Consider the following 26078-nt stretch of genomic DNA (forward strand, 5'->3'; position numbering starts at 1 on the left):
CAGTTCAGTCTTAGAAATGTGTCCCCGTCATTAGATAACAAAATATCAAACGAATCTCAGAACTAATTACACATTTATGAACCATTTTTTTTATTTACCTTTAACCAACCAACCAACCAATTGTTTGCTTAAAATGTGTCTGTGCGATATATCATTCTTTAAAACAAATTACTGTTTGCTTTGATATTTAGTTTTATAATTATAATATATTTATTTATATATGTATAATATATATTTATTTATTTATTTATTTATTTATTTATTTATTTATGGAACCACCCTTCACTTCCCACCATTCCTTCCTTCCATTTGGTAATGTACAAAAATAATTAGTTTGAATAATTTCCTGCTTTATCTTTTATATTTCTCATAGCAGATTACACATTTTATTGATTGAATATTGTATATTCTTTTGAATATACTTCTATTGTATGGTTGGATTACAATAATTCATCAACTGAAGTATTGATTTTTATTTTCTTTTTTTTCTTTTTTTTTTCTTTGTCTATCCTGAAAGATATGTGTTGATGTGTTATCAGATGGTATCACAAATACCCAACCTTTTCAGAGATTCAGACTAGGCAATAACAATAACTACTAAACTTTTTCAAAAAAACATATTGTTTGTTGTTGCCGAATTACATTGTCTACATTCACATTCAGTTTAGGGGATGAATTCTGAGGATCCATCAATTTCTGTAATTTTACACTCTGACATACACTGCCCATCAAAAGTAATGTGATGTTTTTAAAAGGAGTATCTTCTGCAGTATCAAGTATCAATGTAAAGCCGCAGTTTTCTATGTTAATATAGTGAAGTGTAATTTATTCCTGTGATCAAAGCTGAAGTTCAGCATCATTACTCCAGTCTTCAGTGTCACATGATCCTTCAGAAATCATTCTAATATGATGATTTGATGCTCAAGAAACATTTATGATTATTATCAATGTTGAAAACAGTTATTTACATTTTTAAATCTCTGATCTTTGATAAATAGAAAGTTCAAAAGAACAGCGTTTATCTGAAATAGAAAGCTTTCGTAACATTAAACACTGCCGTTCAAAAGTTTGGGGTCAGTAAGAATTTTAATTTTAGTTTTTGAGGGAAATAAATGAAATAAATCAATATTTTTTTTCATCAAGGATGAATTAAATGGATCAAAAGTTACAGTAAAGACATTTAAAATGTTACAAAAGATTCTACTTCAATTAAATGCTGTTCTTTTGGACTTTCTATTCATCAAAGAATCCTGTAAAAAAAAATACACAACTGTTTTCAACATTGATATACCAATAAAGAATGTTTTTTGAGCATCAAATCATCAGTGATTTCTGAAGGATCATGTGACACCGAAGACTGGAGTAATGATGCTGAAAATGCAGCTTTGATCACAGGAATGATTATTTTTTAAATATATTAAAATAGAAAACAGTTATTTTAAATTGTCATAATATTTCACAATATGTACACTCACCTAAAGGATTATTAGGAACACCTGTTCAATTTCTCATTAATGCAATTATCTAATCAACCAATCACATGGCAGTTGCTTCAATGCATTTAGGCATTCAGTTTGGATGGTCCTGGTCAAGACAATCTCCTGAACTCCAAACTGAATGTCAGAATGGGAAAGAAAGGTGATTTAAGCAATTTTGAGCGTGGCATGGTTGTTGGTGCCAGACGGGCCGGTCTGAGTATTTCACAATCTGCTCAGTTACTGGGATTTTCATGCACAACCATTTCTAGGGTTTACAAAGAATGGTGTGAAAAGGGAAAAACATCCAGTATGCGGCAGTCCTGTGGGCGAAAATGCCTTGTTGATGCTAGAGGTCAGAGGAGAATGGGCCAACTGATTCAAGCAGATAGAAGAGCAACTTTGACTGAAATAACCACTCGTTACAACTGAGGTATGCAGCAAAGCATTTGTGAAGCCACAACACGCACAACCTTGAGGCGGATGGGCTACAACAGCAGAAGACCCCACCGGGTACCACTCATCTCCACTACAAATAGGAAAAAGAGGCTACAATTTGCACAAGCTCACCAAAATTGGACAGTTGAAGACTGGAAAAATGTTGCCTGGTCTGATGAGTCTCGATTTCTGTTGAGACATTCAGATGGTAGAGTCAGAGTTTGGCGTAAACAGAATGAGAACATGGATCCATCATGCCTTGTTACCACTGTGCAGGCTGGTGGTGGTGGTGTAATGGTGTGGGTGATGTTTTCTTGGCACACTTTAGGCCCCTTAGTGCCAATTGGGCATCGTTTAAATGCCACGGCCTACCTGAGCATTGTTTCTGACCATGTCCATCCCTTTATGACCACCATGTACCCATCCTCTGATGGCTACTTCCAGCAGGATAATGTCACAAATCATTCCAAATTGGTTTCTTGAACATGACAATGAGTTCACTGTACTAAAATGGCCCCCACAGTCACCAGATCTCAACCCAATAGAGTATCTTTGGGATGTGGTGGAACGGGAGCTTCGTGCCCTGGATGTGCATCCCACAAATCTCCATCAACTGCAAGATGCTATCCTATCAATATGGGCCAGCATTTCTAAAGAATGCTTTCAGCACCTTGTTGAATCAATGCCACGTAGAATTAAGGCAGTTCTGAAGGCAAAAGGGGGTCAAACACAGTATTAGTATGGTGTTCCTAATAATCCTTTAGGTGAGTGTATATATATATATATATTTTATCAAATAAATACAGCCTTGGTTAGCAGAAGAGAATTATTTTAAAAACATTACAAATCTTATCGATCCCAAACGGTACGGATTTGAACGGCAGAGTTGTTAGAAGGTCAGGAGGTGTATAGAATGGTTGCTGAAGTCTGTGTATTGTATATATTGTAGTGCTGGTGTGCACATTCAGTAAGAATTAAATTCGTTCATCTTCCGAACACAAATTAAGATATTTCTGATGAAATCGGAGAGATTTCTGTCCTTCCATTGACAGTCTACGCAACTACCACTTTGATGGTTCAAAAAGTTAATAAAGAGATCGTAAAACTATAATCCATATGAATTGTGTGGTTTAGTCCAAATTTTCTGACGAGACAAAATGCCTTTATATGATGAACAGATTGAATTCAGGCTTTTATTCACACACAAACATTCATCAACAGAAACAGAAGCTCAAGATCTTGCTTGATTCTCATGTGTTACGCAGCACGTTTGAGCTTCCAAAAGAAGCAGTGAGGTTTGTTCTCGTGTGTCAAGCGGGTACGGTTGAGCTTCTGTTTATGTTCTCTGATCAATTTTTAAATGTGAATACACGCCAAAATTCAATCTGTTCATCATATAAAGACAATTTGGACTAAACTGCTCAATTTAAATGGATTAGTTTTACAATCTCACTATTAACTCTTTGAAGCGTCAAAGTGGTAGTCGGTAGATGTTGCGTTCATTACAAATATTTTCGTTTGGAAGATGAACTTAAGTCTTACGGGTTTGGAACAACATGACAAGCGGTGAGTAATTGATGACAGAATTTTAATTTAGGGGTGAACTAACCCTTTAATCAATACTCAAATGTTAGTGTTAAGATTAAATTGTTTATGGTAAAGTGCCATACAGTTATCATTACCATATTACTTTAAGTACTTTATAGAGCTGGTAAGTCCCGCCCATCCGTAATACCCCAAGTGGACCTCTATATTGAAAAATCGTCAATGCAAGTGAATGTGAGAAAATAATTATTTTCTGGTCCCGTTTGAATTGTGCCATGAATGTGAACATATGTTGTCTGTGAATTTTTAATATAATTTTTCGTGTAAAGAATGCTACAATTTAGCGGGTAGAAGTTTGATACGGTTAGACTTTGTGTGAGAGCACTTTGTGGACTACAACTCTTCACTGCTTTCAGACGGGAATCTGAAGAAAGAACAGCCCATTTGGTTTGAATGGTGACATTTGGGTACAAAACACACAGGCATCTCGATCTGTCTCCATAAATTATCGCAGCATTAGCACCGTGATTTGACAAGTGTAGGGAAAATGTGTTATGGGGTGACGTCACATAGGCGACATGTAGTCTTTCTCGTTATGTCTTTTCCACAACTGCTAGCCAGAGAATCATACAATATACTGTCAAACTTGTAATATGAAAAATTATATAAAAAATTCACAGACAACATATGCTCACATTCATGGCACAATTCAAACGGGACCAGAAAATAATTATTTTCTCACATTCACTTGCATTGACGATTTTTCAATCTAGAGGTCCAGTGGGGTTTTACGGATGGGCGGGACTTACCAGCTCTATACTTTAAGTAAACAAGTAAATTGAGGGAAATAAATTATGTAGAGCCTTTAAGATAAAATCTGTCATTAATGGTCAGATTTTAAATTGTCCAAATTATTATTTTTTTGTTGTTGTTGATTATACAACCTGAATTACTTTCTTTTCATTTTTAATTACAGGTTACAAAAGTCGAGCTGCAAGATTAACACATATAAATACCTAAAGATCACAGATGGGGAGAAAATGGATCTGTGTGGCTATCCTGGGGATAGCATGCATGATGCTTGGAGTCAAGGGGGAAAATACAACAACCACTAGCCCTCTCAACATGACCACCCCTTCCAATATAACCATGAACATGACCCAAACAAGCCTTCCCAACATCACCACCACCCTCCCCATTTCACCCCCTTCCAATATAACCATGAACATGACCCAAACAAGCCTTCCCAACATCACCACCACCCTCCCCATTTCACCCCCTTCCAATATAACCATGAACATGACCCACACAAGCCCTCCCAACATCACCACCAACCTGACCATGACCCCCCCTCCCAATATAACCATGAACATGACACACACAAGCCCTCCCAACATCACCACCAACCTGACCATGACCCCCCCTCCCAATATAACTATGAACATGACCCACACAAGCCCTCCCAACATCACCACCAACCTGACCATGACCCCCCCTCCCAATATAACCATGAACATGACCCACACAAGCCCTCCCAACATCACCACCAACCTGACCATGACCCCCCCTCCCAATATAACCATGAACATGACCCACACAAGCCCTCCCAACATCAACACCAACCTGACCATGACCCCCCCTCCCAATATTACCATGAACATGACCCACACATTCCCTCCCAACATCACCACCAACCTGACCATGACCCCCCCTCCCAATATTACCATGAACATGACCCACACAAGCCCTCCCAACATCAACACCAACCTGACCATGACCCCCCCTCCCAATATTACCATGAACATGACCCACACAAGCCCTCCCAACATCACCACCAACCTGACCATGACCCCCCCTCCCAATATAACCATGTACATGACCCACACAAGCCCTCCCAACATCACCACCAACCTGACCATGACCCCCCCTCCCAATATTACTATGAACATGACCCACACATTCCCTCCCAACATCACCACCAACCTGACCATGACCCCCCCTCCCAATATAACCATGAACATGACCCACACAAGCCCTCCCAACATCACCACCAACCTGACCATGACCCCCCCTCCCAATATAACCATGAACATGACCCACACAAGCCCTCCCAACATCACCACCAACCTGACCATGACCCCCCCTCTCAATATAACCATGAACATGACCCACACATTCCCTCCCAATATCACCACCAACCTGACAATGACCCCCCCTCCCAATATAACCATGAACATGACCCACACAAGCCCTCCCAACAACACCACCAACCTGACCATGACCCCCCCTCTCAATATAACCATGAACATGACCCACACAAGCCCTCCCAACATCACCACCAACCTGACCATGACCCCCCCTCTCAATATAACCATGAACATGACCCACACAAGCCCTCCCAACATCACCACCAACCTGACCATGACCCCCCCTCTCAATATAACCATGAACATGACCCACACAAGCCCTCCCAACATCACCACCAACCTGACCATGACCCCTCCTCCCAATATTACTATGAACATGACCCACACATTCCCTCCCAACATCACCACCAACCTGACCATGACCCCCCCTCCCAATATAACCATGAACATGACCCACACAAGCCCTCCCAACATCACCACCAACCTGACCATGACCCCCCCTCTCAATATAACCATGAACATGACCCACACAAGCCCTCCCAACATCACCACCAACCTGACCATGACCCCCCCTCTCAATATAACCATGAACATGACCCACACAAGCCCTCCCAACATCACCACCAACCTGACCATGACCCCTCCTCCCAATATTACTATGAACATGACCCACACATTCCCTCCCAACATCACCACCAACCTGACCATGACCCCCCCTCCCAATATAACCATGAACATGACCCACACAAGCCCTCCCAACATCACCACCAACCTGACCATGACCCCCCCTCTCAATATAACCATGAACATGACCCACACAAGCCCTGCCAACATCACCACCAACCTGACCATGACCCCTCCTCCCAATACAACCATGAACATGACCCACACAAGCCCTCCCAACATCACCACCAACCTGACCATGACCCCCCCTCTCAATATAACCATGAACATGACCCACACAAGCCCTCCCAACATCACCACCAACCTGACCATGACCCCCCCTCTCAATATAACCATGAACATGACCCACACAAGCCCTCCCAACATCACCACAAACCTGACCATGACCCCCCCTCCCAATATAACCATGAACATGACCCACACAAGCCCTCCCAACATCACCACCAACCTGACCATGACCCCCCCTCCCAATATAACCATGAACATGACCCACACAAGCCCTCCCAACATCACCACCAACCTGACCATGACCCCCCCTCCCAATATAACCATGAACATGAACCACACAAGCCCTCCCAACATCACCACCAACCTGACCATGACCCGCTCTCCCAACATGACCATGACCTTCACAAGCCCTCCCAACATCACCACCAACCTGACCATGACCCGCTCTCCCAATATAACCATGACCCTCCCTCCCAACATGGCAACCAATATAACATCGTCAGGCTCTAATACCATGACCAGCATCAATAATCAACCACTAGTAAGCCAGGTTCTTTTTATTGTTTAAAAATGGAAATAACAAACTTGACTGTTAAAGTGAACGTTCTTTTAAAGGACAAAAGTACTTTAGTAAGTTATTGCATTTATGTTTTTGTTCAAATTAAATTTGACTGTGTTTATTGCAGGAAATTACTGGCAGGGATACATGTAGGATGGATAGGGCTTGTTTCTCTGCTCCACCCACCTGTAATCCAGGTGCACGAGGTTCCTGCTATTTTCTCTCCACAAGAGGAGTAAGCGGAGCTGCAGATAATTTTACCTTTGAGCTCAGTGGCGAGTCAGATGGGTACATCGCAGCTGGCCTATCTCGAGACAACAGCGTAAGAGATCAAATCCATTCGCTTTTAAATCATATGTTTCATTTAAATCAATATAATAAGAATATTTCAGTACTTTAATCTAAACTTCTGGTTTACTGACTAATTTTCTTTTCACATCCTTAGGGTCAAAGTGCCACCATCTATGCTTGTGCCAACATCAATGGTGCACTGAAGTTCATCCGTTCCACAAGGAACAATCAAATACTGACTCAAGATAACGCAGTAAGGCAATTTTTCAGAGAGCCTTTCCTATAAAAACATATGGCAATATTAGCAACAGAGATTCTTAACAGAAAATAATAATAGTAGTATATAAAAGCATGGAAGGCTTCAAGGAAAATCCCAGTTCTAGTACTATCAACACTGGTCTCAAAAGGTTGCCTCCAAAATCTTTGTAAAGATGCAATAATGCATAAAAAACAATTAAAATATACTGGCTCACAGCACAGTATATGACACCTCATATGCAGTTTATGTGCCATCTTAGCAGTGTAATATTAAGTAGCATTACTTCTGTTGTGCTGCAGTTTATCCCTGGAAGTTTTCGTGGCTCCCTCAATGGAAGAACAATTCAATGCATTTTCACCGCTGCAGGTCTCGGCAGCACCACCCGTGCAGCAACCACAGAAACTTTCATCTCCGTTGTAACAGGCAGGATCTCGAATGGTGAGTGCAACACTTTGATCAAGTAACTCACTGACATTTTGTTTTGTAGTAAAAGGAAATCATTTTCTTCCATCTACTCCTTTACCAGGCACTCTGGATTCTCCAGTCACTGTACTGGCCACAAATGCGTCAGTGGACTTAAGCAACCCTAACAGCACAGATGTTTCAGTCATAACAGCCATTACAAATGCCAATGCAACATCAAACAACACTACATCTAATGTTACAGCAACACCAAACAACACTGCATCTAATGTTACAGCAACACCAAACAACACTGCATCTAACGTTACAGCAACCCCAAACAACACTGCATCTAACGTTACAGCAACACCAAACAACACTGCATCTAACGTTACAGCAACACCAAACAACACTGCATCTAACGTTACAGCAACCCCAAACAACACTGCATCTAACGTTACAGCAACACCAAACAACACTGCATCTAACGTTACAGCAACACCAAACAACACTGCATCTAACGTTACAACAACACCAAACAACACTGCATCTAACGTTACAACAACACCAAACAACACTGCATCTAACGTTACAGCAACACCAAACAACACTGCATCTAACGTTACAACAACACCAAACAACACTGCATCTAACGTTACAACAACACCAAACAACACTGCATCTAACGTTACAGCAACACCAAACAACACTGCATCTAACATTACAGCAACACCAAACAACACTGCATCTACAGTTCCAGCAACCACTGGTACAACAATTGTAAGTGTGAACAGACTGGAGAGCCAGTTATATTTTTCTTGGTTAAGATGATCTATGTTGTTTATTGAAGTGAAAGGTTTAGTGTTAGCAAAGTCAATGATGTACTGACTACAGTATTGTGTGATGGTAAATTGCCATAATATTTAATTTTTAAGTTAAACTCTTCAGTTTAGGCATTTTTTAAACATTCTCAGCAGATTTAAAAAAAAGAAAACGTAGCACTGCATTTCATGGCTTGTGTGAACTTGACATTGCAGGATAAGGTCACCAGGGACAACTGTAAGAAGGACAGGGCATGTTTCTCCACTCCAGCCATCTGTGATCCATCTACTTCCAATAGCTGCTTTTTCGCCTCCACAAGAGCGGTGAGCGGAAACTCAGACAATCTCACTTTTGAGATCAGCGGGGAGTCGAATGGTTACATCGCAGTTGGCCTGTCACGAGACAGTAAAGAGGTCTGTAAAAGATTTTATTTATTTCTGATGTCCACATTTAAAAATCACTTTTGTTAGAATGTGTTTTCAAAGCACCAAATCTGAGATTTGGGTTCTCTGACTTATTTACCTTTGCTTCTCATAGGGTGATGGTGACACCATCTATTCTTGTGCCAACAACAATGGTATAGTGAACTTCATCCGTTCCACACTGAACAACAGCGTCCTGACTCTGGATAATACAGTAAGACTCCTTTCACAGAGCTTTTTCTCTGAAATCCTCTGCCAAGGTTTGCACAGATGATTCTTGGCTATAAATTACATGGTTATGAACAACAACAGGGAAGGCTTTAAAGAAAATGTAATGGTGCAAATGCATATTAGACAGGAGCGAGCAAAAAAGAGAAATCCAGAGTGGAGCTGGAGGGTTAATAGAATACTTTGAGGTGGAGGAGAACTCAGCTCACTTTAAGCCCTACATTGTAGAAATATATATATTTTTTAAAATGTAACTTTTTTGTCTTGCAGTTCAATCCTGGATCTTTCCGTGGCTCTGTGAACAAGACAAAGATTCAGTGCATTTTCATAGCTGCAGGTCTCAACAGCAACACCCGTGCGGCAAGCTCAGGCACTTATCTCTTCTTCTTCACTGGCAACTTAACAAATGGTGAGAGCAACGCTGTTATTGAAATAGTGAAAGAGAATGCAATTAGTGACAAAATTAAAACATTTTCTTTATTTCCATTTCCTCAGGCACTCTGGGGCCTCCTGTCACACGAATGAGTACAAGTTCGCCAGTTGATCTAACCAACCAGAACAGCTCAGATGTTGCAATAAATACACCTGATACAAATACAGCCTCTAATACTACCACTTCTTCTACTATTACAACTACTACAACAAAACCGACTACAGGAGGGAGCATCGCACTGCAGCATGCAGCATCTCAGGGTAAGAACTTGATCCTGCCACATCAGGGGCTACTCACTGCAGAGCCGATAGGTGGAGCTTGTCGTCTAGGTCCGCCCCTTTGGATGTTGGGTAGGGCTTGAAGGATCAGCCACGCCCTAGCCTTAACATAACTAGGTCAAGCTCCACCCATTAGGTCCACAAAGGTGGAGCTGGACGTCCTTTGGATCTGCAGTGAGCACTTAAACAGAGTAACACAAACTCTTTAGTTGCTAAATTTATATCAATTTAGGCGCTGTTTACACGACACCGTTTTCAATTAAAAACGGAAAACTTTTTAGCGTTTTGGCCGTTCAGTTACTCGACACCGGCGTTTTGAGCGCCTGAAAATGCAAAGCTGTTTTGAAAATGGTCTCTGTGTAAACAAAAAAAACGCAAGTCTCTGAAGACGATGACGTCACGCACATGCGTATTACGTGTTCAGTCTATATTGTTTCATCGCCATCTAATGGCCTGGCAGCAGAATACAAGGTTTTTTATCCGTTTTCGCGGATCTGTGTGAATGGGGATCGTTCTGACAATGTCGTCGTCTGTACGCGGAAAACTACTCGTTTTAAGCATAGAGATTAGACTAGCATACTGTACAATACAGGTTATACATGACCTCAGGTTGAGTCCTTTTTATTTCTTGTCCTTTGTTAAATAGTTTAATTATTCTCTTTTTCTTGTCTCTTTTTCAGCTGCTGTGGTCATTCTCTCAGGGATCCTTGCAGTCCTCCTGTTGTAAGGACACTGCCTGGACGTGTCTTTTGCTTTATTAAACTGGTCGATGAGCACTGAATGCTTGATGAACCCAACACTAAAGTATATGTAATTCAACACATTTATACGTATATAAAGTGCAATATTGTGACTCTGGAAATATGAAGCAAGGATTTGAAAATATGGGGAAGAGGGAAATACATCATTTATTTAATCTGTGTGAGAAAGAGTGTGTGCATGAGAACCGTGTGTGTATTCTGCAAAAGTACTGATACTTAAAATCAGGCTCCTGCACAAAGCGGGCCGATGAGAATTTGTAAAATCGTCTGTTAATGTAATGGCGCACGTGTGATGCCACCAAGTGGCTGAAATGTCTAGCAATAGCTAAGAGGATTATTTTTAAATGTCTTTAATTTATTTTGTAATGAACGTACACTGCTGCCTCAAAACATTGATTGCCTGTGAGTTATAAATTAAGTCAGTTGTATGTTTTCTGAAGAAAAGAGTTATGCATAATAAAGTCATTTACATGTTCATTGCTAGCAGTGTTTATTTAACCGGGGTATACCAACCCAAAAATGGGTCAATGATGACAGCATGAAAAGAACAATGGTAAATGCAAACAGTTAGGGTAGTAAACTAAATAATAGGCTAAACAGAAATGGAGAAACACTTGCCATATTGTTGGTAAAAGCTGTGCGTCAATCAACCTCTACAGAATTTCACCACTAATTTGAACACATTTGAACAAGTGTGGGATAATCAAAAACCATGAACAATTTTTTTTTTTAAATGATTCATTATTTTAGTAATGTGTTGGGTCACCATAATGTGCCCTAATATAAATCTTTTACCTTACAGGAATATTCCATTAATTTTAAAGATGATATTAACACTATTTGAAACCTGTTTTTGTCTTTCCATAAGGGAAACCACACTCTTGTGATTTCTTGCCAACCCTCTAATGTTTTTGTAAACTTTATAAAATCCTATATAGATTGTAGATAAAACAAATGTTATCGATATGATTTACAGCAGGATTCCTCAAATCCTGCCTTAGATTAGACACTGTCGGCAGAGTTTATCTCACACCTCGATCACAAACTCACCCACCCTCATTCTTCTAGTAACTCTGAAGACATTGACTAGCTTGTTCAGGTGTGTTTCACACGGGTTTGAACTGAACTATGCAGGGCAGGGCAGGGCAGTGGCCCTCAGGACCGGATCTGAGGAACACTGATTTACAGGATTTACCTGTTGCTACTGATATCTGACATTTGAGTTTGAAATAATGAGGTTAGTCTTTTAATGTCGACAGACATTTTCCAGAAGACTTTAAAGTGACATCAATATAAAGAACCTGGATGTCTTCAAATCAGCATTTAAAATTAAAACCAGATGGCGTGTGACATAAAGTATTCCACCTAAGTTGAACGTAGTCACTGCATTTTGAGAAGGTACTCTAAATATAGTAATATTGAATGACTGAAGTGGTCAGATTCAGATGACTTGACGTCTCAAAGACACACAAAAAGGTCAGGAACAAAAGGACTCTTATGAAAACACACGTCTGAGGGAGGAACAATATTAAATCACACATGGAAGCTTGATAAAAGTCAAGTGATAAAACACTTGATGGTTGGTTGATAAAAAATTTTGGTCCGAAAGCAAACAGCCTCTTTCCTGGCCCTCTTCGTTCCATCAGCACGTCACAACATCCACAGAAAGTCATTTTCTTAGCTTTTAGCTCCTTTACATGTAGGCAAAAGAGCTGTATGCCTATTCAAACGACAACCACGTCTATCAGGGGCAAAAAGAGAGCAATTTGGGAACATTTACATGTCTTGAAGATTTACATTCCTAATTTTGACTTCAAATGACTTCTAGAAAGCTCGCCATGGATGTTGTCGAAACTTACATCAAACATGCTTGACCATCTGACCAGCCTGATGAATTGTGTTATAATATGTGAGTCTAATCAATTTTAAATAACTGAAGCTGTTAAATCTCTCAAATTTGCCAACATGAAATTACATTTAAAATATGCATGATGTAAGAAAAGTTTAAATAATTACTCTGGCAAGGGTCGATGTTGGCAAAATACATTAACATGAATCCACAACATCTCATAAAGAAAAAAGAAAACCACAGGAAATACGATTAAGGAAAAGAAGTTGTTAAATGAAGTGGACAGAGCAGCAGATGTACCAAAGCACTGGTTTATGCATCACTATATGAACACATGTGTTAATATGTACATTTTAAAGTGTTCCAACAGTTTAACTGATCAGTCTTGTGTCATTAGAAACAGAGCTTCCCCTCGCGACGGCCGAGATGCGGGACGGCTTTCGCCATGCTTTTGGATTTTATTTAGTCATTTTGGCATTTGACAGCCTCAGTCTTCATTCACTTTAAAACTTTCACTGAAAAGAAAGAATGACATAAGTGAGAAAATAATGATAGATTTAAAGTGAACACGTTAGAAGTTGAATTTTAAAAAACCTTAATATAGTTTAGGAAGACTCAGTTTTTTTCTCAGTAAACTTCTCAATAATTTCTCAGTTATTTGAACTGTAAATACCTTATAGTTCTCATTGCTGTTTATACCTGGAACTAGTCGGGGTGTCTCTTATAACGAGCCAACAAGCCATTTTTCACCTGGTTTGGATAAAAGTGTCTGCCAAAGAGATTATTGGCACCGCATTGGCATAGACAATTTTGATATCATTAATCATTAAAGATATTCATCTTGTAGCGTGTTCGATTGTTTCTACAAGGATTTGAAAGATGATTTATTTGAAAAATAATTTAAAAAATTTGCGTAAAAAATGTTCTAGCTTCAGTCAGGGAGAAAGAGAGAGACATATGTAAATAGAGGAGGAGGAATATGTAAATGGAGGAGGAGAAGAAATATTAATGTGACTGACAGAAGTCACACTGGTGTGTAAAGCTGAACATACCAATCTCTCTCTCTCTCTCTCTCTCTCTCTCTCTCTCTCTCTCTCTCTCTCTCTCTCTCTCATTCTCTCTCTCACTCTCTCTCTCTCTCTCTCTCTCTCTCTCACTCTCTCTCTCTCTCTCTCTCTCTCTCTCTCTCACCCTCTCTCTGTCTCTCTCTCTCTCTCTCTCTCTCTCTCTCTCTCTCTCTTTCTCTCTCTCACCCTCTCTCTCTCTCTTTCTCTCTCTCACCCCCCCCCCCCCACACACACACACAACATTCATTTTAACATGCTCATTTAAAAGCAGAAAGAATCAAGAAGTGAACATGAGGGTTTTCTTCAGGAGTCTGTCGCTTTTACTGGGTAAGTAAAATACATATTTTCTAATATCTTGGGTGTTTCTAAAAAAGATGAAGCTAGAAACAGAATGTAGATCACTAACAGAATACATAGACCAATAACATACAATACATCATTTTAGAGAACACTAAATAGTCCCCAATTGGCCAATATTTTCCTTAAGTGTAAATCTAACAAAATACTATATCTTTACTTTTTTGTTTCAAATAGTGATCATGATTCTGGACAAACAACTAAACAAAATAACACGTCATTTTCTATGGGTTCTGACAAAGTGTTAATTGCTGCAGCCTATTTAATAAATATTTGATTTATTTAAAAAAAAAAGTTACTTTCAACAAAATGATGTACTCTATTTTGATCGTTTCCGTAGACATAAGTGTTTACATATGAACTATAAACTTATATCCCAGCACTTCTGTGATCATTACAATATTTGTAACAGAAATAGTGAGACTGGAAACGCAGATCTGAATATTCCAGTGTGATTTTGTCAAAGGTTTAATAGACACAGGAGGATCATAGTCATTTAGGAATAAGATTGCGAGTCAAGATCGCGCTCTTTTAACATTTAATAGTGCGTTCTAACTATAAAAAAAACAAAAACAGAGCCTATAAAAGGAAACGGAAATGGAAAAAATGTAACATAGGAGGAAAATTTATATGTCAATGCATTCAGGTTCTCGCAAAAGTTTTGCGTTCCCCCTCATAAGTTTTGCGAGAGAATGCATTGACATATATTTTTCCATCACTATGTTCCTTTAGGGGCTCCATTCAGACTTTCGTTGATCTCTGAGCTGAGTGAGTGAGTGGAGGCGGGGCTCATTTGCATTCATAGAACCGCACATACTAAATGAGGCAAGGTTGAGTTACATTCAAGCTATTCTAAAGCATGAAGACGTATTTTTCCAAGGAAAAAAAAACGTTTAAATATGTCATTTTGGTGATCAAAGATGAGTTTTAGGGAGTAAAATTATTGACTACAGAGGGACTTTAAATTTAAGTCTATAAATACTGACCATCATTCTGTTTCTCTCATTTCAAGGGTTTTTCCCACTTCAAATGAAGGCAGATGAAAAAGAAGGTGAGATTTCATGAATTAAACACTATTACATCTTTTGTTAGTTATAATGTGCCGCTGTGAAACATTTTTAGGGCTCTACAGTCCCAGACACATAATTAAAACTCGAATAGTCCATGCAAAGGAGTTTTCAATACCAACGGATTTAGAGATGAAAATAAAGTAGGTACAATTAGAAGGTATTTTACATCTATACAGAGCAAAGCAGCAGTTTTTGAGACTATTTAAGGATTTATTATTTATTTTACTAAGTATGTTCGATGCTAGTTTGAGAACTACAATAAGCATTCCTGAAAAGCTGTTTTTCAATTCCTTCCATCCAATTAACAGAGAAAATCACAAAAAGGTTTGCAACTGGGCCGCAAGATGTGTGGGAAAAGAGATTGCGATTTAGACCTGCAGATGTTGGTAATGAAATATTGAAGATCCACCCACCTACTGTAACAACATCTCAACAACTCACAATCGTCGGCTGTAGACTTATTTCGAGCTTTAAACCTGTTAAATTCCTGTAAACCTGTTAAATATCAAACCTGGAAATTCAGTAGAACAGCTTTTATTTTAATTATAAATATTTTGTTACATTATTAATGTCTTTACTGTCATTTCTGATCGTTTTAATGTGTCCTTGATGAATAAAAGAATTTCATGAAAAAAAACAACAACCTCACAAAATGAACGAGAACGGACTACCAAGGATAAAAACAGAGGACTATAAATCCACTGCAGAACAAAGGAAGGAAACGAGCAACTCAGTTACATACAGGTGTGTAAATCTAATCAGTAACCATGACAACTAACAATGAAAATCAAACAGGCAGGCAAACAGGGAAAATTACAACGACGTAATAAAAATGGAAACGTTTGCGATTTTTTGAGTACAGACGATAAATTTGACAAAACGTTCCCCGTTCACTCGGATCAGTGAAATAATTAAAAATGCTGCATTATGCTGCCAGGCCAGTAGTTGGCGATGTCACTTTGCAACACTACGTACCTAATAGACCTTATGCGCCAGAGAAACGAGGGTGCCGCCATCTTTAGAATATTGTCTTTTAACTTCCATTTTTGCGGTCGCTCTGTATATTTCTATGGCACTGCTGTCCAGGAGTAATTAGCTCTAGAAGTGGATTTACTTAATGTAAAGTTAACAAAAGTTATCATGAGGACTGTAATGTTTAAAGCAGACGTCTTAACAAATGTAAGTCGACCGAGAAGATTTTTAAATGAGCCGTTCATTCATAAACACGCAAAATCGCTGTGAAAATACCAGCCCGATCTCACGGGAAAACATACAAATTCTACGAGGTGGCTTATTCGTACGAATTCATACGACCTGGCTCGTACGAATTAGTACGATTTTTGCAAAATCGTACATATTTTACGAATTGGCCAATTCGTGTGAATTCATACGAATGACCTACCCCTGACCCCGCCCCTAAACCTACCCATCACGTGGGTTTAGACAAATCGTACAAATTCGTACGAGCTAGGTCGTACGAATTAGTACGAATTAGCCAACTTTTTATCATTCGTACGAATTGGTCGTGAGATAGCGTTGGAAAATACAGACCGGAAGTCAAAAGACAACGAGTGCAGCGCTGAAAAGGGGCGTGGCTACATAAGGTCTATGGACTGAACACGTAAATTAGCAGTATTTAACTGTTTGATTTTCCTTGTGAGTTGTCATGGTTACTGATTTGATTTACACACCTGTTTGTAATTGAGTTGCTTGTTTTCTTCCTTTGTCTTCCTCAGTGGATTTATAGTCCTCTGTATTCTCGGTTGTCCACTCTCGTCCATTATGTGAGGTCGTTCTGTTCGCATTTTTCAAGATTGCCGAAATAGCTGGAGGTTGTTGTTTTTTTTTGGTCATGAAAACATCTTACTGCTGGAATTGAGGGTCCATTTACATAACACCATATATGTTATAACATATTGTATATGTTTTGGCCGTTAATTTATAGAGGTCCTGAAAATGCAAACTTTTGAAAACAGGTTTCAAAGTGCATTTTTTTGAAAACTATATTGACATTAATGCAACATTATTGTCTCCCAGTATACAACAAAAATGTGACTTTGTGAAAACGGTGACGTCATGCGCATGCATATTATGTGTTCAGTCTAGAGGCGGCTTTACAAAGTCGTCAATTTTATTTGTATAGCACTTTGCACAATACACACTGTTCAAAGGCAGCTTTACAGAAACTCGTAACATTGTCTTTAAAACCACATATAAAATTCTAGTCAGAATAGAAAATGTAAACCTAAACATTTCCCCCATGACCATATTCCAGTGAACGCAGCAGGATGGGGCACACCCAGCCAGTCGACATTATATAAAGACTGGTATCCCCAAAACGCTCTGGATGGGAGACCCACCACCTGCTCACATACAGCGTACCAAAGCAACCCGTGGTGGAAGCTGGATCTGCTGAAGGTGTACAGCGTGAACCGAGTGGTCATCACTAACAGACCAGACTGCTGTAGCGAGAGGATAAACGGGGCAGAGATTCGGGTCGGAAGCGATTCTTCAAATGTTTTCGGCAACCCCGTGTGAGTCTCTCTCATATATTCTTATTTACAGAGATTTTGTCTTCAAATTACTTTCAAAGGGTCATAAGAGTTGTTTGTTCATGAATCAGACATCACTAAAATGAATATCTTGGGCTGCGTCCGAAATCGCATACTCTCATTCTTATTTTGAAGTACTTACTTCACGACCGCTAAAAAAGTATGCTCTAAATAGTATAAATGTGTGTAGTATGAATGTACATTATCACGTGACCTACCAGCGTTGGTTGCGTCGCTTCACTGGCATTCACAAATCCTCTCCCGTGGCCTCATGGGATACTAAAGTGTCCATCGTATGCACACTTCAGAATCTCGCCGGTCATCTGGGGATTTTTTACCTAAAAACATCATAAGTTAGGGGAAATTTCAAACCATAATATTTACAGTATATAATTTAGAGAGAATAAAATACAAGTCATACTAATAAACTCACTCTATTGTCTCTCTCTAGATGTGCTGTGATTTCTAGTATTCCAGCTGGCGCTTCCTACAGCTACTCGTGTAATAGGATGGAGGGACGATATGTAATTGTGGTTATTCCTGGAAATGAGAGGATTGTTTCTCTCTGTGAGGTGGAAGTCTATGTGGTTTATCCAGGTAATTCATAATAATAATTCCAGGGGAATTTGAAGCCATTCTCATTCCATTGAAGTAATATAATTATAGAGTGTTGTTCTAGTCTAGAACCACACCGATCTGGTAGAAATGCATTCCTAGAATTAAGTAAATGTGTATAAAATAAAATATTTATAGACATTGTTATTTTACAGGTAATTTGGCAGCAGGAGGAAGCGTCACACAGTCATCAACCATTTACAGCTGGTTTGCTGAACAGGCCATTGACTTCAATCCAGGTTTCACACATCCAGGGTTAGCCTGTTCCTCAACCACTAATCAGACTAACCCGTGGTGGAGGCTGGATCTGCGTCATATTTACCGAGTTAGTAAAGTGGTTGTCACTAACAGACGAGACTGCTGTGCAGAACAAATAAACGGAGCGGAGATTCGCATCGGAAACTCTTTGGAGAACAACGGCAACAACAATCCCATGTGAGACCCTCTTTCAGTGGCTTAATACCCATAGAAATCCCTGATTCCTCAAGTGCAGAAAGATTAAAGTCTGAATGAAGTTTTCTCTGTCTCTCTGTAGATGTGCTGTGATTTCTAGTATTCCAGCTGGTGTTTCTTCCACCTACACTTGTAACGATATGGAGGGTCGATATGTGAATCTGATCATTCCTGGAGATACAAGGTTTCTCACTGTGTGTGAGGTGGAGGTTTATGGAGAAGGTCTGATCAAACAAACTATTGAAAAATGTCTATTTATTATTGATTATACATGCTCTCAGCAGTCGATAAAACACATTTGTTGTCGACACTAAACCATGTTCATCCTCACTGCAACTGAACCTGTGTTTAATGTCATGTGGGTCATATTTTGTTTTACTTTGTGAAGTTCTGTTGATGATTTTTGAGGATCTATCCATGCTGCATCTGTTTAATTTAAAGTGACAGATGAATTTGCACCAGAATACTGTGTAGGTATTATAGACACACGGCCTTTGATGCCAAAAACAAAAGATGCAATGATGTATTTTGGGATCCTAAAAATCCCCTGCTGTCTGTGACCCATCAGAACCACTGATCTAAACGATAGAGAGTAACATCATGTGTGTGTGTGTTTCAGGTCCGTGTTTAAAGCAAACATTTGTGAAGCTCAAACTGAAGTCCAGCTGGAGTCTGTCTGAAGCCGCAGTGAGAGTCCAGCTCCTTACAGGGGTGAGAGAGAGAGAGAGAGAGAGAGAGAGAGAGAGAGAGAGAGAGAGAGAGAGAGAGAGAGAGAGAGAGAGAGAGAGAGAGAGAGAGAGAGAAGAGAGAGAGAGAGAGAGAGAGAGAGAGAGAGAGAGAGAGAGAGAGAGAGAGAGAGAGAGAGAGAGAGAGAGAAAGAGAGAGAGAGAGAGAGAGAGAGATACAGAAATCTGAGCGGTTGTAAGAAATGTGCTTGTTTCAGCTGGAATCTGCTCTGGCGAGAAGAGGGATTTCTAACGTGACGCTGCGCTGGTCTCAACTGCCCGAACAGGAAGTGATGCGGAAGGAAGCTGCGCCCGGTGAGTGTGTTCATACAAGAAACACTGGAAAACTGAACTAGATTTCGGATTTATTAAAATGAATATGGATACTACACATGAAATGGAAACGATGTTGTGATGATGTAATGAACGTTTCATTTACAGCTCAATGTGCTCAAAGAAAGACGTGATGACGTGATGATCAGTTCTTCAGTTACTTTATGGTGATCAACACTGAAAATTCGAGTAAAGTTGTAGGTGAAAATTGAACCTACAGATTCCTGAAAGTGACGCTTTTTGAAAAAACCCTATATATAAAGTTCATTATTTCATTGTTCTTTACACTTTTGATTGAACAATTACAAATATCTGTCTAGCAAAGGGTTTGAAAAATATATTTTTTGTTCAAAAACTGTTCACTATTGTTGTGTGAGGTGTGATTTTCAGTAATAAATGACTAAAATAAAATTTTCGTTTTTGAAATTCTCTAAGTTTATTGTACATTTTTTACTCATACTTCCTTTATAAACACATTACAAGCATTCTTATGTTAGCTTAGGTTCTTCTGAATCCATAGATACCAAACACATGGCGTTATATCTCCATTATATATGGTTTATAAGCCCAAATGTAAAAATAGAGAAAACGGACCAAAAAGGGCTTAGTCCCCAGAGGGTTAAACTCTGAAGCTGCTTTGAAGCAATTTGTATTGTATAAAGTGAAATTATTAAACTTGATTTGGCTATTTAACCCTCTGGGGTCTGAGGTGTTCTGACATGCTCTGACATTTGTGCTTATTTCTGTTACATGTCTGATTACACTGTATTCAGCACAAACTCTGCCACAATAATATGTCAGCAGCATGTATGTAAAAGTTTGTAGTTTTGAGATAATGACGTTTATGCGTGGTTTGTGAAAAAAAAAAAAAAAAAAAAATGAAATGCCACTGAAATAAGGTCATCAAACCCATACTGATTATTTCTTCACAAGACCTTTGAAAATTGTATCACGTAGCCTAGAATATTTGCTATGTAAAAATCACCCTGCGTCCTCATTCAGATAAAACAATAGCTGTGTCCCAATGTGAAGGCTGCATCCTTCGAAGGACGCACCATGTAGCCGTCATAGGATTTCCTGATTGCGCAACCAGGTGTTTCTGATCACCACTCCTCAACGATGCGAGAGGACAGCTGCCATCCTGATAATTCATTTGATATAGCCTAATTGAGTAAACAGCTATGGAGCCAGAATTGGCTATTGTCATTTTTGTTTCAGCCCCGGCGCTGCAGGATCATGTATTTTCGGTTTAGCCCGGTTTGAATATAAAACCCAATTGAATATAAAAAAGTCCAGTATTTCTCCCGCTCGTCATCGGCAGCTGTCACAGTTGCCAGATGACAAGAACAATCCTCCGTAGGCTAGACCGGTCCTAGCGCTTCAGATGCGCCCTTTGATATAGGTTATAGCTGTAGTTAGCAACAATTTGTTAATTTTGTGACAATAGACCCCTTCACGGTTGACGTCACAGGAAAATTTTAAGTTCGCAGTGCGCATGTCGGGGTCAGAAAGTTCATTCCATCCCATTGAATTGTGTGTTAACCAGAGAATTTCTCGTCAAGAAAAAATGCCTACTTGTTGCGTCGTGGACTGTGAAAATCACACCATTTGTGGAGTCAAGTTTTTCAGGATTCCTGCAGAATCTCATCCGTTTAAAAAAAAAAAAAATCTGTTCAGATCTATTTTTTTTACAGTCTATGGTTCAGATAGATACTGCTATCTGCTAAGTAGCATGACACAGTTCACAATTAATGCCAGATATCGAACTTCACCTAACTATTAAACCAGTTTACAGAAAACATTTGTTTACTTACCAGGGCTTAACTATACCGTTGTTGTCACAATAACTGTCAATAACACAATAACACTACAAACACGAGCATCTTTGATTGTAGCATTGTCCCTGTCTGCCCATTTATTATATAAAAAAATACACATACTACAAACCCAGCTTGTCCATAACGAACACCATGTTCAAGCATAACGTTGTCCTTCAGTGCACGTGGCACCAGGACACCCTAGGCCGGAGGTCGATGATCAACTTTGTATTCATTTCATCCGACCTCTGGCCGTACGTCTTGGACACTCGAGTGAAAAGAGGGGCAGAGCTGTCAACTGATCACCACCTGGTGGTGAGTTGGATCCGATGGCGGAGGAGGAAGCTGAACAGACTTGGCAGACCCAAACGTACTGTGAGGGTCTGCTGGGAATGTTTGGCCGAGTCTCCTGTCAGAGAGATCTTCAACTCCCACTTCCGATGGAGCTTCGACCGGATCCCGAAGGAAGTCTGGAGATATTGAGTCCGAGTGGACCATGTTCTCCACCTCCATTGTCGATACGGCCACTCGGAGATGTGGCCGTAAGGTCTCTGGTGCCTGTAGAGGCGGCAATCCCTGAACCCGGTGGTGGACACCGGAAGGAAGGAATGCCGTCAAGCTGAAGAAGGAGTCCTATCAGGCCTGGCTGGCTTGTGGGATGCCTGAGGCAGCTGATGGGTACCGGCAGGCCAAGCGGACTGCAGCCGGGGTGGTTGTGGAGGCAAAAAAAATTGGGCCTGGGAGGAGTTCGGTGAGGTCATGGAGAAGGACTACCGGTTGGCCTCAAAGAGATTCCCAACCAACACTGTTTACAGTGGACGTGGGCAGCTGTTGACCTCGACTGGGGATATCACCGGACGGTGGAAGGAATACTTCGAGGATCTCCTCAGTGGTGGTCGGGGACAGTACCTTTGGGCTGGCAGACCGGGGTGGTGGTCCCTCTTTTTAAGAAGGGGGACTAGAAGGTGTGTTCCAACTACAGGGGGAATCACACTTCTCAGCCTCCACAGGAAAGTCTATGCCAGGGTACTGGAGAGGAGAATACGGCCGATAGTAGAACCCCGGATTCAGGAGGAACAGTGCGGTTTTCGTCCCGGTCGTCGAACACTGGACAAGCTCTGTACCCTCTCCAGGGTGCTGGAGGATTCATGGGAGTTTGCCCACCCAATCCACATGTGCTTTGTGGATTTGGAGAAGGCATTCAACTGTGTCCCTGGGGTCCAGGGCATTTTGCTAAGGGCTGTCCGTTCCCTGTATGACCGGAGCAGGAGCTTGGTTCGCATTGCCAGCAGTAAGTCACACTTGTTCCCAGTGCATGTTGGACTCTGGCAGGGCTGCCCTTTGTCACCGTTTTTTTCTGGGCACAGCCAGGGGCCGGAGGGTGTCAGGTTTGGGGACCACACGATTTTGTCTCTGCTTTTTGCAGATGATGTTGTCGTGCTGGCCCCATCAGACCAGGACCTTCAGCATGCACTGGGGCGGTTTGCAGCCAAGTGTGAAGCGGCTGGGATGAGAATCAGCACCTCCAAATCCGAGGCTATGGTTCTCAGTCGGAAAAGGGTGGCTTGCCCACTTCAGGTTGGTGGAGAGTTCCTGCCTCAAGTGGAGGAGTTCAAGTATCTTTGGGTCTTGTTAACGAGTGAGGGAAGGATGGAACGGGAGATTGACAGGCGGATCGGTGCAGCTTCTGCAGTAATGCGGTCGATGTACCGGTCTGTCTTGGTGAAGAAAGAGCTGAGCTGCATGGCAAAGCTCTCGATTTACCGGTCAATCTACATCCCTACTCTCACCTATGGTCATGAGCTGTGGGTCATGACCGAAAGGACAAGATCCCGGATACAGGCGGCCGAAATGAGCTTTATCCGCAGGGTGGCTGGACGATCCCTTAGAGATAGGGTGAGGAGCTCGGGCACTCGGGAGGAGCTCAGAGTAGAGCCGCTGCTCCTCCACATCGAGAGGGGTCAGCTGAGGTGGCTCGGGCATCTGTTCCAGATGCCTCCTGGACGCCTTCCCAAGAAAGTGTTCCAGGCATGTTCCACCGATTATGTCTCCCGCTGGCCTGGGAACGTCTCGGTGTCCCCCTGGAAGAGCTGGAAGAAGTGAAATTTTCTAAATTAGATCAAAACTGTTTCGACTCACTAAATCTCTCAAATTTTGTGCCATCTATACTTAACAACAAACCTTTATCTCATTCAGAACAAAATATTTGAATAATAAAAGATATTGATGAAAAATGCCTCATAAGAAAACACAGCATGGTTACGATGATTCAAATGATGTCAGATGATTCCTAATAGGAATTGATCCTATTCTGAACAAATACTAATGAAACTCATGGAGGGAGGGAAACTCATATATATCGGTCATTTAGATGGATGTAGACAAGCCTGGAAAGAAAAAGTGTATGAAAATTAATCTGAAGTACCGGGCATTTCTTTTGTTCTCTTCTGACGCCTGAGATTCTCAATCTCAGTCAAATTTTGGCAGATTTGTTTTGTAAATCAGTCTTGACGTGAGAGGTGAAGATGAGCAGAGAAAGACGAATATAAAGAGGGAAGATGGAGAAACTCTTCATATCTGACCATCACAGGTGCAGAATGTCATTCTCACATGCAGAATCTCACCTATAACTTCAATTATTGCAATATATGATGTCCTCACTGAAGATGTTCTTTATTCCAGTGACCTTTATCTTTAAAAACAAGATGGAGGGACTCGGTTACCTGGTTTTACTTTTTGGTGAGTATAAATGACATGCATCAGTCAGATGATACTGAAATTATAGATACTGTTCAGCAATTATTTATGCAAATATTCAAAGAATCAAATACAACATTTTTCAGCTTCTTAGAAATCAATGGAAATATTTGTTTGTTTGTTTTTTTGCAACAGGTGTCTATTCCAATCAGGGCAGCTCAGAAAACTTGGAAGGTAAAAAGTTCTGGGAACACTTTAGTTAATGCATTAACCAAGCAATGCGTTTGATAGTAGTTAATAAAAATACAACTCTTCATTCATGTCAGCTCAGATGCATTAAATAATATTAACATAGAATTTGTGATTTTAAAATAAACTAAATGTTAAATTAATAAATGCTTTAGAAGTTGTTAACTCAAGTCGTTAACTAATGGAATCTTATTTTAAAGTGTTGCCAAAGTTCTATTGACACTTCGCACATTACAGTCTTATTTCTTCTTGGCCCTCTGTATCTTTTGAATAAATCTTTTCTAGAGAATTTGGCATTGAAAGGAAAAGCTGTGCAGCCGAGCATGTATGGAGCACTCTGGGGAGCCGGAAACGCCATCGACGGCATCAAATACGCTCCAGGTGAAGCCACGTCCTGCTCCGTCACATCAGACCAGCTCAGCCCGTGGTGGAGGCTGGACCTGCTGGATTATTACTATATTAACAGGGTGGCCATCACCAACAGAGCCGACTGCTGTCCGGACCGCATGACTGGAGTAGAGATCCGCATCGGAAACTCCCTGGAAAACAACGGCAACGACAATCCCAGGTGATGTTAAAACAGCTTCCACATTAGCTGAATTTAAATCCTCTCTCTCTTTCTATTCTGTACTGCACTTTGGCCAACCAAGGTTGATTTTAAATGTGTTTTATAAATAAAATTTTATTTGATTTGATTTAAAGATACTCGCTGAGCGTGTCCTCGGATCGCGATTTGAGCAGGTCACCTGATGTCTCGTGGTTTCTTTCTTTCTCTCTCTCCAGATGTGCTGTTGTTTCTTTGCCCGTTCCAGCAGGTGGCACTGTCAGTTTCTCGTGCGGTGGAATGGGCGGCCGTTACGTCAACATGTTCCTTCCTAAAATCAATACTTTTCTCACGCTGAGTGAGGTGGAGGTTTATGGAACAGGTCAAATCTAAAATTGAGTACTAATATAGAATTGACTTTGTTAAAATTCTTGCTTTAACTAACTTAATTCAAGTAGAAATTACAATAGTTGTTTCTGTAGTATTTCCTTCACCACATAATTTTTTTGTTTTTAAACCAGTGTTGTTATTTTTCGTTTTCCAGTTTATAGGAAAAAAACATTTCTGAGGATGGAATTAGCCTCCGGTGTTGATGCAGCTGCACTGAACAACACATTTCTCCATCAGGTAAGAAAACAAGCAGATTGAAGAGTTAGAGAGAAAATCGAAATTATGATGACACTTCCTGTTGTTGCTGTTGTTGTTGTTGATAATGTTGAATTCCAATCAACATGCGCCAATGTCATATTTTCTAAATGTCATAATCATTTGTTAACAA

At 40.3% G+C, this 26078-nt stretch overlaps 2 protein-coding genes across 2 annotated transcripts; both read left to right on the top strand.

The window, feature by feature from the left end:
* Positions 1-9222: 9222 nt before the first annotated feature.
* Positions 9223-11448, top strand: LOC308685920 (uncharacterized protein; the record flags this gene model as incomplete). Its single annotated transcript, XM_081358054.1, has 5 exons — positions 9223-9255; positions 9388-9486; positions 9771-9909; positions 9996-10193; positions 10892-11448. 5 exons carry the CDS (start codon positions 9223-9225, stop codon positions 10936-10938), a joined length of 516 nt encoding a protein of 171 aa, XP_081214180.1. The 3' UTR covers positions 10939-11448.
* A 2730-nt stretch (positions 11449-14178) lies between these two features.
* On the top strand, positions 14179-25328 carry LOC308685927 (uncharacterized protein; the record flags this gene model as incomplete). Its single annotated transcript, XM_081358065.1, has 9 exons — positions 14179-14215; positions 15258-15296; positions 17591-17849; positions 18319-18464; positions 18638-18917; positions 19018-19157; positions 19555-19646; positions 19879-19975; positions 25042-25328. The coding sequence occupies 9 exons, from the start codon at positions 14179-14181 to the stop codon at positions 25326-25328; spliced, it is 1377 nt and encodes a 458-aa protein (XP_081214191.1).
* Positions 25329-26078: the final 750 nt, after the last annotated feature.

This window comes from Scardinius erythrophthalmus (genome assembly GCF_964197995.2).
Source record: "Scardinius erythrophthalmus genome assembly, chromosome: 2".
Taxonomy (NCBI): Eukaryota; Metazoa; Chordata; class Actinopteri; order Cypriniformes; family Leuciscidae; genus Scardinius; species Scardinius erythrophthalmus.